The 14018-nt window shown below is 39.9% G+C and overlaps 1 protein-coding gene across 2 annotated transcripts in view; it reads right to left on the bottom strand.

Annotated features, from left to right (window-relative positions):
* ipmkb (inositol polyphosphate multikinase b) overlaps nucleotides 1–14018 on the bottom strand; it is a 53787-nt gene that overhangs the window by 24011 nt on the left and 15758 nt on the right. For both annotated transcript variants that reach the window (XR_013488432.1, XM_033611901.2), the window contains exons 3-4: nucleotides 9636–9732; nucleotides 7629–7801 (exon numbers count right to left, since the gene is read on the bottom strand). Coding sequence is in view for 1 of the 2 variants with exons in the window: in XM_033611901.2 (XP_033467792.1) it covers nucleotides 7629–7801; nucleotides 9636–9732 (270 nt within the window). In the remaining variant the exon portion in view is untranslated. The remainder of the gene's footprint in view (nucleotides 1–7628; nucleotides 7802–9635; nucleotides 9733–14018) is intronic.

Here is a 14018-nt window from a genome sequence, read left to right as displayed (position 1 = left end):
AGCCACGGAGCTTGTGGCTCACTACGTGGTCGGAGAAATGCTGCCGTTGTCTAAATAGGTGAAGTAGGACTTGCTGACAGACATATTTCAGACTCAGGCCTTGCATTATGCCTGGTACAAGCTGGTACTCACCAATTATCCCCGGTCGTCTTTCATGGCGTGTGTGATGTCATCGGGTTATTCTTGTCCTGTTTTTATTACTTTGACTATTATTTGAGTCACTGCCAGAACTGTGTCTGTTCCATAGACTGTATAAAAATATGTGCCAGCCGACATGTTGGTGTAGTCACCTAAAAGCGTCAGCAGATGGCAGGTGCTATATTTGAAGCGCCATATGTAAACTGTCAAGTTACTGTATCTTCCACAGGAAGTTCTGACAAATGTTTCAGAATAAAAGCCTATTTAGAAAATGAAGGAATTCTCTCAGCTGAGGTTATAAGGGGCTTTTAATTTGAAACAAATGTTGAGTTTGAAATGACGGTGCGATATGTTAACTTTACAAAGACAACGGAGCGGATAAAAAGTAAATATATAAACATACAGAGGGATTAATAAATAACGGACCGTCTATAATGTAGTTTGTTTCAAATGAAGCTGGGAGCCTCTGCAGTTGTGGTGAGTAAAAGCCCTGCCGCTATTTGTTAATGTTATTACTTTATGTCCAACCGTGAGGATGTACCGTTGTTTGCTAGCTTGATGCTAATGACAGTAACGTTAACTCAGCGGGTTGACAAAGTGCCTCTGCTGTTTCACACCATCATTTCCCCCTTTTACTCTGTGTGGTAACATCCCTAGAGGAAATATTAAAAATGCTGGGGTGTTGTTGTCATACAGTTGTCTACGACAGCAGATCGTTCTGTGTTTCTACTGGTCAAAGTGACGGCTGTGATTGGAGAATTGGATCTCAGTGAAGGGCAAGTGGTCCATAACTTTAATTTTGGAGACAAAAAAATTTAGGCTTAGCGCCCTGTGGTCCATTGCCCAATAGGAAATGTAGAATACTCAAAAGTACTTTAAAAGTGCTTGAGTTACTTTACTCAGGGAGTAACGCAGTAAAGTAACTAGTTACTTTTTTTTAGAGAGTAACGCAGTAATGTACTTTGATTACTTTTAAAGTAACCCTTACCCAACACTGAAAGTAACTAGTAACTAAAGCTGTCAGATAAATGTAGTTCTTAGAGGGCGGCATGAGGAGAAAGACTCAGATTTGTACGTACAATACCATTCCACCACTGGGCGCAGTTTATATCATCTTTGTGAGTTTCTGAGTGCAACTTGACATGTGACTTGCTTGACCTAACCAATGACTTGACTTTACTTGACTTGCTTGACTTATAGCAAGGACTTGACTTGACTTGCTTGATTTTCACCACAGTGACTTGGGACTTGCTGAGACCTGAAGGTTATGACTTGAGACTTGCTTATGACTTGCATGTGTGATTTACTCCCACCTCTGGTCAACCCTACTCAGACTACAAACAAAAACCAGAACACTTATGATAGCAAAACCTTGTACCATTTCCCACAGATACATACATAAGCAGATATCCATTTATAGAGATTAGTAGGGACTTGGCTTTAAAGTTCACCTCCTGAGCACTTCAAAGGTGCTCTTGAGCAAAGCCCGAACCCCCAACTGCTTGGACCTTAGTATTTGTACTATCTTATATATTGGCCACTAGGGGGCAGCTGAGTGAACAGTACAAACCAGGTTCCCACGAAGTGCGCTGGGCTTTGAAGCCCCTGAAGAATGACATTTGTCATGAGATGCCATGTGGCTCAAAAATGTTGTCCCATTGAATTATGTGGCAAAAGAGATGTCTGTAAATTAGTGGATACATTCTTTTGAGAGTCACAAACCCATGAAACCACTTGTTTCACTTTCAGAATTTTATCCATTCGGTCTGATAACATTTGGAAAGTCTAAAAGAGCTGCATGATTGAATAATTTTATCCCCATTCAAGTTAGTGAAGCGCTAAGCTGAAAGTACCCAGCTTGGCTGTATGAGGTCTCTAGTTCACTTGCTCTACGAGCCACACAGTGTAGAAGCAGTGTTGATCATCCAGGTAATTTTAAACGAGGCAGTTGAGCTTTATTGGCTTCATGCGCCACTGAACATCTGTCATAGGAATAAGTGAGGCCCTGCCTCCAACGCTGTAGCAGTTCTCTTTTTACTACCGTGGTAAATACTGTAAAACATTGACATATTATCATGATGATGATAGGTTTTTCACCTGTCCGTCTGCTATGTGGTGCTGAGCAGGTAGTGTACAGTGGGGTTTATCAGAGCTTTTTTTTTTTTTTCCAACTGAAAACAGCTGCCTGCTGCTGGAAACAAGGTTGATTAGAGAGCAGGGAATCAGACAGTTAAGTTTAGGGCAATAAATCCAACACATTGGGCTGAAAGAGACTACAACACTCTGTGAAGCTGAGAGGAACTGTATAGTTGGTAAGGATTCTCGTCATTACAAGCAACGTCTTTCACATTACAAAAAATCATTTGACCCGCCAATCATATACACATATGGATTGGCGCAGCTTTTAGTCAAGTAGATTTTTCCTCTAAAACACAATAGAGGATACAGGTAAAGATGTACATGTTTTATTGTGATATGCATTGTCACTTGTCAGCCTATTGTGCTGTAACACAGATCAAACATTCACCTTCTGTACATTTATCTCCAGCAATCTCATCAAAGGAGCAAAAGTCAGAGCACGAGGTGGACAGTATATTTATGACCAGTTTACAAAGGGTGGGGACGTGCAGCCATAAAGGTGATATCCCATCAGCGACTTTACACTGAGGATCAGGTTAGACAAACACTGCCAGGCCTTTCAGGACAAAACATCAATCAATGGGCTGTTTTCTTCAGGTACACAAAGACCAGCAGTTACAAATATATTACTTATTTCCTTGAAACACAGTTCATGACCTCCTCAGCAACCACCCTAACCCATTTCTTCATCCACAACTCACACTGACTCAGACTGTCCGTTTTAACACTTTTTTAACGGCTGCATGAAGGCATGAACAGTTGCCTCTGCGAAGGCTATTAAAATCGAAGGGTATTATCCCACTTATACTATGGTCACTTGCCGAATAAAAAATAAAACTGTAAATAAAAAGTAAGAATATTCATTCATATTTTTAGGCTTTTTGCAATCAAAATCTCCATAACTCAGTTTCAAAGCTAACATTTGAGGGTTTACCTTTTACCTGGAACAATCACTGCCACCCCGTAAGGTTCTAATGCAATGGAAACTTTATTCACTACTCCAGTAAATAGGACAAACCCTAGATATGACTCATCAATAGGAGATACTCTAGTCCGCCCAGCTCATGGAACCCTTTGGCTCAGCTATTGGGCAGAAAGCTGGAGTTATGCTAGCAAAATTCAAAGTCAATAGCATTGTATACAGTTTACAAACAGTAAATATAATTTGACAGTATGTTAATAACAAGACTAGCTAGCTATCAAGCCATGTCATTGTCCCCAAATCAATACCAAGATTTTCACTAAGAAACAATACGCCATGTGTAACGTTACTGTTTGCCGCAGCCTGAAGTAGTGAGTTGAATAGCGGATAGGATGTAAAATTATTGTTGAAGTTCAAAGGAGCAGTGTAGTGCCTGCAGATTGTGTTGCAGTCTCCCTCCTGTGGTGTTCAGAGGATGAGACACTGAAGTACTACTCTCTGTGTTAACAGAATACAGATACTATTATGTAGCCAGTGCATTAATTTAGAGCAGTGAACAGCTTCATCAGAACTACTTCAGTTTTAAACTGACACTCTACAGCCAAACAGAATCGAGTGTTCACCCAGACCCCTGTATAAAGGTGGGTAATGCTGTGGTTAATTTCAATGTTGGCAGTTGGGTTTTCAAAGATGAACTGTAAATAGACTGAATGGGCTATATCATTTGAATTTTGAAATTGTGTACTAATTAGAGATGAAATAGAGAGCATGGATTCATTTGTACACTCCAAATTAGATCATTCTTATTAGTAGCTGGTCTAAATGAGTCTTTTGGTCAGAGCACAGTGGGTCAACTGAACATACAAAAATGTTAAAGTTCAGACAAGGTCACAGTGACCTTGACCTTTGACCACCAAAAAGTAATCAGTTCATTGTTGAGTCCAAGTGGACATTTAAGCCAAATTTATAGAAATTCCCTTGCGGTGTTCTTGAGATATCGTGTTCATAAGGATGAGACAGACGGACAACCAGAAAACATAATGCGTCCAGCCACAGTTATCACCAGCATGGAGGCATAAAAAAGAAAAAACATGCATGCTGATGATGATGATGAGAACTGTGACTCGATAAATCTTATTACATGAAAGACTGAGTTTTTGAATAATGTGTTTATACTCAGCAAAGTTAGACATTAAAGGGCCAGTGTGTAAAATGGGTTGAAAACAGTGACATCAATGGTCAAATTCTAGATTGCAGGGCTCACTCACTCACCCCTCCCGTCGGGTAAATGACAGTGGCCTCGTAGCGACAAAAAGCCTTGCGCACGACTTTTTCAGGAGTAGGTCTATCTAGCGATGAGGTGAATATTTATTTAGAAATCTAAGCCATGTTACGATATTGTAATGAATCCCTCATGAGCAGGAGACCAGAGGAGCGTTCGGGAAAAAGGCCAGTTTATTTGAGCACTCCAAAAACTCCGGTAACACTCCAGGGGGTAAAAGACTCCATCCCAAACTCTGACTCTTCTAGCGTAACAGACACACTTCATACACACATACTCGTTTACCATACCGAGTGGGGACCCCCTCCCCTCTCTGCTCCACCAATCTCCAGCCCGCACACTGACTGACAGCGTAGCCGGTAAACAGAGCTCAGCTGTTTATTTAGCCTAGCAATATCTCCGGACTATAGTAGCTGCAATGGATGACTTTGAACGCGATTTTGAAGAGTTTCTTGTAGCGGACACAGACCCAGAGCCATACTTGTTTGAGCCGGAGCATACAGATGAGGAACTCCATGTGTCTGATGCTGAGCGGGCGAGAAGAGAGGCTGAATGCACAGAATGGGATTCGGTGCTACTGCTACCATCGTTGGGGAGATATATCATCAGGAGGAAAAGCACCGCAGAGAGTGCATCACAAGGAGTGAAGTTGTGTCTTCTTTTCCTCGCAGATGACGGTTCGGGTTCATTCTCTCCTGTTGCGTGGTAAGTGTGGTCCATTCGCAAACTTTATAACTAAAAAAACTTTTCACTACTCTCTATCGACGAACTACTAACACTCTCTGCTGTTTCCTCCTCCTTCTTCCTTCCTTCTGCTGTCTTTGTTGGTTCATTTACGTTCTCTGGCTGGCTGGATTGTCCGCTTGGTCTGCCGTACATACATGGCGGCGCAAGATGGCGACCTCTCTAAAGCAAGGCCCTTGCTATATATATATATATAAAAGCATAATTATAAGGCTACGAAAACCAAACGAATTTTATTTTATAGCGATTATACACTTGTATAAACATATTAATGGGTAGAATATTCAGATTCAGATTCAGATTGACAATAAACCATGCCAAATATTACACACTGGCCCTTTAATAATATCATTCTGGTGTCAGTATTGAACCGTGGTATACTATTGGCATCTGTCTCATTTCAAACCCATGAGTTCCAAATCACTATTAACATACTAATAACTGGACAGAAATCGCAAATACAGACAGAAAGAGTTAATGTAGTTCATTGGGTGTTTTTGTTTGTCTCTTGCTGCAGGAAGGAAAACTCAAACCAGGACACTCACTGATGATGATGATACTGACTGCAGACTGCAATGGAAACTGATCAGAGCGATAAAGGTTTCGCTATTTGACTCTCTTCCTTTCCATCGGATAAGAAGTTCTCTATTCCTTTCCTGACATTTATCTGTTTTACCCATGTGGACTAAATAATGAGACACTGACATGATGCGTGTTTCCTGCTCACAGCCTGAGGTCAGGGTTAGGATTATACAGAGATCCAACAAACAGCTGCAGATAAACAAACACTATTTACACCAGACCTGGGCATTTTACGGTCCCCAGGCCACATCCGGCCCTTTGGCAGTCCGTGTCTGGCCCATGGGAGGTCTATCAGAAATTCAAAATCAAAGGCTTAACAAGTGCATGGCATGCACGCAATTCAACTGCATTGCTTTTATTTTGAAGGTGATTTCCTTATGTGCATGCATGCGTGTGTGCTTACGCACGTTCACAGTGATGTGTTCGACAAGAGACGCTGAGTTAGCTGTTAGCCCTCAAAAATGTCAGCTTACAGTAAAAAAAGACAGGTTGATACAGAATATAGAGTTTTTACCAAGACATGGACATCTAAGTATTTGCTTACTGTAGTCAAAGGTAACGCTGTGTGCTTAGTTTGTGGAGTACAGGTCGTTGTGTTGAATCGCTGCTACGTGACTAAACGCAGAGAAATACAAGAACTTCACTGATGAGGAGCTTCCCTGGCTTTGGATGAGAGCTGCGATGTCCACGACACAGCCCAGTTACTCCTCTTTGTACGTGGGATAATGAAGGACTTTGAGGTAGTGGAGGAGCTGGCAGCAATGCAGTCAATAAAGGGACGACAATGATCAACACGATGTTAGGAGCACTGCATTGCTTTTTATAAAGCAATACAATTAATATTGAGCAGAATTAAGTTCAGTCTATTGGTTCGGTCCTACACAATAGTCACAGTAGTTTCTCATGTGGCCCCTTGGGAAAATTAATTGCCCACCTGATTTACATGGATGGTCAACGTCTGTCTGTCTGCCTGTGTATTTACTCAAACACATGAAAGGGTGAATTATTTGCTGTTCAGCTCAGTCAACAACATAAACATATTTCACATTTCACACGAGTTAAACATTGACCCATTTCAGGATGTTCAACCGGTTACTTCTGTTCTCATGGTACGCCAGGTAAGGTACTAGAGCTAAAGTTGTATTTTCATTCATAAAAGGTTTCTGAAAATATTATGGCTATAAATATGCTTTTATTTACAACCTTTCTTGAAGATTCATGTTAGTTTACAAAGATCTATGTTGCTTGTTTTGTTAGTTAACTAATAAAGTTTGGTAAAACAAACATCTGTGCAACAAATGTCGACATTTACTAAGGTAGCTTTGGCTATTTTAATCAAAATAGGCAAAGCAAAAGCGACTAAAAGTATTTGACCTCAAGCAAATTTGGAATTTCTGACTAATTAGGGATGCACTGCTTTATCGGCTGAACATCGGTATCGGCAGATATTCACCTTATTGACTGCCATCAGCCTGTTGGCAAATAATATGACATTAACCATTGGCAGTGGCCAATGTTTTTCTTTGTGTCACATCAAGCAGGGGTCAAGACTAGCAGCCACGAACTTAAATTAATGAGCAGGTACAAGAGGAGTGGAATGACTGTTTGGCATTAATGAAACTTCAATCACATTGAACAGTTTGTTTATATGTACATTTCCTAGTCATTGTTCTGATCAGGTCTAGAGGTTGTTTCTCAGATTAAAGTACACCAGTTTCACACTAAAACAAAAGATTATTACATAAACACCTCTCAGAGTTTTTAAATCATTACACTGACAGAGAAAAGATCCTCCTCACCAACACAACAGGTCAAACTCACCCTCATGCCAAGGACCAGGAAGCCTATCTCCTCCATCAGTGGGTATTTTCTGATCTGCTGTTCCCGTTTCTCCTGTGAGGCGAATGGATCGTAGCTCCGCTGGCCCAGCTTCACATCCATGATGCATGGCTTGACAAAGCGTCGAGTCACATCCTCCAGCTTCAGGTACAGGTCTGAGGCAGCGGCATGGACACAACAGTGTTGAGGTGTGGTATACAGTTGTTATTGGTTTGTTTATATGAAACTAATATAGGCTTTTTAATTAAAAAATCATACTGAACAATCAATATTGCTGATAACATGTTTCTGATATGAGGTTGTTTTTTTACACCACACATCTGAGAGAAATGTTTACAGAGTGATGAGGGAGGACTTTACCCAACAGTTTATTTAACTTGCAGTAAAATCCTTTCTCAATCACAGGAGCATCACATACTCTTTAGACGAATAAGAAGAATTTAGGTTGTAGAAGAAATAACAATAGCTTATGGTAATTTGGATTTTATGGCTGAAATTGCAACGAGACCATCTTTCCATAAGAGAATACTTCACCCACAAAATGACCATTTGTATATCAATTACTTACCCTGTGTTACCTTGAATTTGGTAAACTGAGAATCCCAAAAAAGTGAACATTCTTCATGAAATGAAGTTGCAGGGGTTCACATTTTGCAACAGCAAAACTATATCTAAACATCTAGTTGCAAACTCTCATACAACAAAGACATATTGCCCAGCCCTAAACAAAACTATATCAAAACATCTGTTTTCAAACTCTGACAAAACTTGTGTAGTATAATCCCAGTCTCACTGATCCAGTCGGATGCTCAGTACTTCCCAAACACATGCATATTTACTGACAACACGAGACTCCATGAGACTATTTATACTGACATGTTTTAAATCGTAATGTTTTAGCAAAATTGTATGTTGCCATAGTAACACAGTAACATACTCAAAGTTTTCACCAATCCTGCTTTCTGAAATAGGGCCCTGGACAACGGTCAGATGTTAGCAGTTAGCAGAAAGTTAAACTGTTGCCACTGCTCCTTTAAACATGAGGATTTATTCACAGTGAGCTGTGGAAACAAACTCTTCTGTTTAACTTCATCTTCTCAATGTTCGCAATATAGTCATTTCATACAGCTCACAACAAACAAGCCACAATACATTCAGTATATTTGATATTCACCCACACCTAGTTTTGCTGTTGTTAAATGCGGTCCCTGTTCACTTTAATTTATAAGAATGTTCGCCTTTTTTGGATTCTCAGTTAAACGTGGCAACATGCAAGAAAAACAAAGTTTTATTCACAAATTCAAGGGGACAAGCAATTATTAATTGATATACAAATAGTCATTTTCCAGATCCCTTGAAAATGAAACCAATCGGGGTTTGACCCACTTGTCACATTGAGTGCTACAGGGCCTGCACCTAACCCAACATACACAGGGTCAGAGAAATTAGCACCAGAGCTACACCAATATATTAGTTTCCCACTTACTGCCAAAAAATCTCTATGCAACAACAAATTGCAGGACAGAAAAGCCAAACTGAGGTAAAGGTCATTTTAGTATTTCCACTGAATTTGGTAGCACAGTCATCAGGTTCACAAGGTAATGAGTTTAGTTTTCAGCTGTAAAATGTCCTGCTCAGTAAGTCTCTTGATCATTATTCAAAAATAAAGATTGTTTGTTTGTGTTGTGCCAAATAATGTTGGCCAAAATTAGGATTTTGTTAAAGTCAAAAATAACTCAAAAAACACTGCACAGGACACTGACTTAAGAAAAAAAAAAAAAAAAATTGAAACAACCTCGGTTGACCTAGGAGTCTCCAATTGATGATTTGAATTTCCAACTTTCACTATCAGTATTGGATTCAGAAACCCAGCATCAGCTGGGCTATAATTACCAGTATATCATAGGAAGGGCCAACTCACCTAACCTGCATGTATTTTGGACATAAGTAAGAGAGGGATGGATATACACACAGAGTTCAGTCTCTCACCATTGGGGCTGTCAGGAGAGGACCAGGTACCATAGTACTTGGGCAGATGGTTCTGAAGCTCCAGAAGGCATGGATCACAGCAGTCCTCTGCATACACCTATGACACACACACACACACACACACACACACACACACACACACACACACACACACATTAATTTCATCATACTACAGCACATATAGGTGGACACTGTAAATTTAGTGTAGGGCTTTAATCTGTTTGTTACTTTTTGGATTATTCTATTAATTGATTAATCAATCAAATATCAGAAGATATTGAAATATCCATCACATGTTCCCAGAGTCCAAGGTGACAAAGTCCAAAGTGCTTATTTTGTCTGAACCAAACCTCAAAAGATGTATTTCTGAGGCTTTTCTGCCTGGATACTAAAAAAAAATACTGATAGAAAGTGAAAAATCTGAATTCATTATCATGAAAATGGCAACAGTTCAGCACAATAAACAGTATTACAGCAGCCCCGTGATGTTAAATATGACCTGTTTAGTTACAAGACATCCAGCTGTGTGCAGGATGTGGGGTCAATGTGAGAGATGTGTGTGTTGTTGGGATTAGGTGTGACTGGTTTGGTCAAGAGACGGGCGGACATGACACTATGACTCACTGCTATGAGAGTTGCTGAGACTGACAGTGCTGCTAAGCTCTAAAGCAAACACTGAAGCTGTGAAGCAACACACACACATGTGCCACTGTGCGATGACATCCACCCATATGGAATGTCATTACTGATTATTAAGAATGTACATGATTAGTTAGTTGAAAAAACTAGTCTCAGATATAAAGAAGTTCTCTATTTTATATCTGTAATTTTTTGGAACAAAATAAAACATCTGAAGATGCCACTCTTCACTATACTTGACCTTTTACAGGAAAAAAAATCAATGGATTGATGATTACTGCAACAACTGACACCTTAATATTAAATGTAAAAAATGTTATCTAAATCAATTGGTTATGTAATCAATACAGTGGTGGCAAATGAAAAGGAAATTATTAGACTACATTTGAAAAGCTTTATTTTTCACACTATATTTAGGCCACTCCCACACTCATATACATTTTCATTTAAAGGCCCAAACACACTACACTGACATTAGAGAACTAGCGGCGACGAAAGCCAACTGTTGCATTGCCTTACATCACCGTGTCTTGGCCAAAAAGTTGCATACGTACACACCGCAAAGACTACAGACTACAGTTCTGTGCCTGTGTGAGAGGAAATAACTCTCTACAACCAACAGACTGTGGTTGTCTGCAATCTTTATTCATAAAGGGAAACTGGTAGGGCTGTAGTCAACCAAAGAAAATCTTGGTTAACTAAAGTCGTACATAATCTTCAACTGATCAATTAGTTGCGGGGGAAAAAAAAATCTGCATGTTATTTTTACTTCTGCGGTGGTGTGTCTGTGTCACTCTGCAGTTACACCTCCAAAACGCTAGTTGGTGGTGGAGGACTGTGTTAAGTGCTGTAAAGTTTAGTTGATTCAAAACACGCATTAAATATGGCTTAATAGGGACAATTTCAAACACAAGTACACAAATCAGCTTCACTATAAATCGCAGAATTGACAGACAAATACTTGTCTTATCTGGACACATTTCCCCCACCAATACAACATGCTAACGTTATTAGCACAAGTCTATGGCATTTTACATTGTATAAATTAGCCTAGTGTCTCGCGATCTTTTCCTCTTCTCATATAAAGCCAGGGACAACAGCAACATTCAACAAAGGTAATGGCACACAGTTTGGCTACATTACAACTCACAAAGTTCACTGACAAAACAACTGTCCTGTACTAAACACGTTTCCCAGACAAATACAACATGCTAACGTTATTAGCACCAGCCTATGGCATTTTACATTGTATAAATTTGCCTAGCGATGAGCGGAGATTTCCTCTGTTCATATGAAGCTAGGATGAATCCCGAAGTATAAATCCCTGAAGGATAGATCACACACGACTTAAAATGCTATTTAAGTGGGGGCTTGACTGTATTCACAAATCATTGTTTCTTATCTGTGAAATACAAGTAAATACAAGCTTCGTTTCCACTGTGGGAAATGGTTTCAGCTTACAGAAACTGACAGGAGGTCTGCGTCACCGCGACGCTGAGCCTAGGGTGGGCGAGTTCAACTTTCTGTCAACATTTTCACAGGTAACTCTGCCTGTCCTCCCCGCTGCAAGAAATAATGGATTAATCCTGGAAAGCTATTGATGTAGCACTTTTCTCCTTATGAAAGTAACACGGCAATTATTCGACTAATGAGAATTTGGTCGGACGAGAGCATATTGACCAAATAATCGACTAGTCAACCAGGAGACTACAGCCCCAGAAACTGGAAGACTGTGTTGACCCTAGTTAGCCAGTTAGCTCAATGGATAAAGAAAAATAATCTGACCGTATGTAACAAGTTTGTTATGGTCTCACTCCCTCTTGACTTTAGCTCTTTCTTTACTTTGCACACTTCCATTTCTCTTCTCTTGTGCTGAGCTGACCTACCAATCACGGTGATTTCAGTCAGCGACGAGCTCCACCGTCTTCGACAACAATTCAACATGCTTATTTGGTTGAATAAAAGCTGATTAAGGCGACCAAGGGCAAACTGTGTGGCCACACAGCAAAGACTAGGGCGACAGACGCTCACCCATGGCCCAACATTACTGACTAACATTACTGGCTTGGTGTGTCAGGGTCTTAAAATAAAGGCAAGCATTTTAGCACCATTTCAGAAATAATCTCCATCCATACTAACACGCCTGAAAACACAAATCACATGACAATTCACACTCACTGGGCACACATGTACTGAACAAGCTGACTGTCTTCTGTGCAGTTGGTTGCCTACAGAACACACCTCAGAGATGGCAACAAGTGGGACCAGGGATTTCTTTGCTTGGACCTACAATGAGGTGGAACTGTTAGTGAAAGTAACATGAGTGTAAGGTGGTTAAGGTGGCAAAAATCAGATAGGAAGTCGTTGCAAATATATTTGGCATCAAGCTAGAGCAGTACCAGGAACATTATCCATCGCCGGAGGAAGCCGTGGCAAAAGGAAAGGAGTACCCACACGTGAAGGATAAAACCACAAAAGGCATGTAGACCTAGCTATAAAGTTTTGACTTGATACTGCAACTAATCAGACCCATGTCACTGTTTTCAAAGGTCTCCATAATTCGTCCATCCAGACTAAAACACAAAAAACCCTAAAACCCTGGAGTTTTCTAACTAAAACGGGATCAACAACGTTTTTTTTAAAGGTCTCCATTTTAGGGGTTCCAAATGGACAGAGCAGTTTGGACACTTGGTGTAGATGTAGCAATAGTAACGCATTTTAAAATGAAAATGTATAAGTGTGGATGTAGCCTTATTTTCACCTGGCTATTCTGTCGTGGTGACAGCTTAGACAGCTCATGCACATGGGGAGACAACAGAATGTTTGTTCCACTTTTTTATTATTATAATCTGATTTTTGGAATTTTTTTTCTTAAAATCAGATTTTCAACACTCTAGAACAATGCCAATAAATATATAAACACCTGTTTCATATTCATTAAGATATAAAAACTAGGGCTGTACCTAACTCAGAATTATGTCAGTCGAATCAGATTGCTACCATTCAATACAAATATTCAACAAATCTTTTTTTTTTTTAATTTTTTTTTTAAGTTTAAATTGGGCTCTGCGGGACTTTCAGTTGGACAGTAGCATTCATGTACTACAGTAAACAAGCAAACTGCACTAATGAAAGAAATGTGCAACAACATATTTTGCCGACACTAGATATCAAAAAATCCAGAGACTGTCAGTACACATACATGCACAGTTTAGTGGTTATAGCTCAACTAGGCCATTTAATTGGAATACTGTCCTTGTCCCAGTATACAAGCATGGGAATTGATTTATTGACCGAAGCATGTCAGACATCGCTACAATAGGTAGCGATATGCCCCCCTTCAGCTTGTTAGTATTTCTGGTTGAACTATTACGTTACAAGCCAAACAACTGACAAACAAGTTAGCTACGTGGCAAACTGGTACCACAGTGGACAACGTCACAGCTCTGTACAGTTCTTATATGCTGTACATTTAACTTTTCCTGATCCTTCTCTTCTTCTGTTACGTATTTTATGCTATTCAACTTCCGGGTCAAAGCCCAGGTTGGAAACTGTGGAGCATGCGCAGAGTGCCTATGCCAGTTTGGGTCTGACTAACACACCCAGATAATGTAATTAGGAGTCGAATTACTCCTGCATGTATACAGTCAGTCAGACTTTGAGAAATTCGTTTTAGTATGATTTCAGTCAGACTAACATGTTTACATGTATTTTAGAAGTCCAGTTTTAGTCCGACTAACACAA

Source organism: Epinephelus lanceolatus, chromosome 21 (assembly GCF_041903045.1).
Source record: "Epinephelus lanceolatus isolate andai-2023 chromosome 21, ASM4190304v1, whole genome shotgun sequence".
Classification (NCBI taxonomy): domain Eukaryota; kingdom Metazoa; phylum Chordata; class Actinopteri; order Perciformes; family Serranidae; genus Epinephelus; species Epinephelus lanceolatus.
Note: the sequence above shows the minus strand (reverse complement) of the source record. Positions and strands in the feature narration are given on the sequence as shown.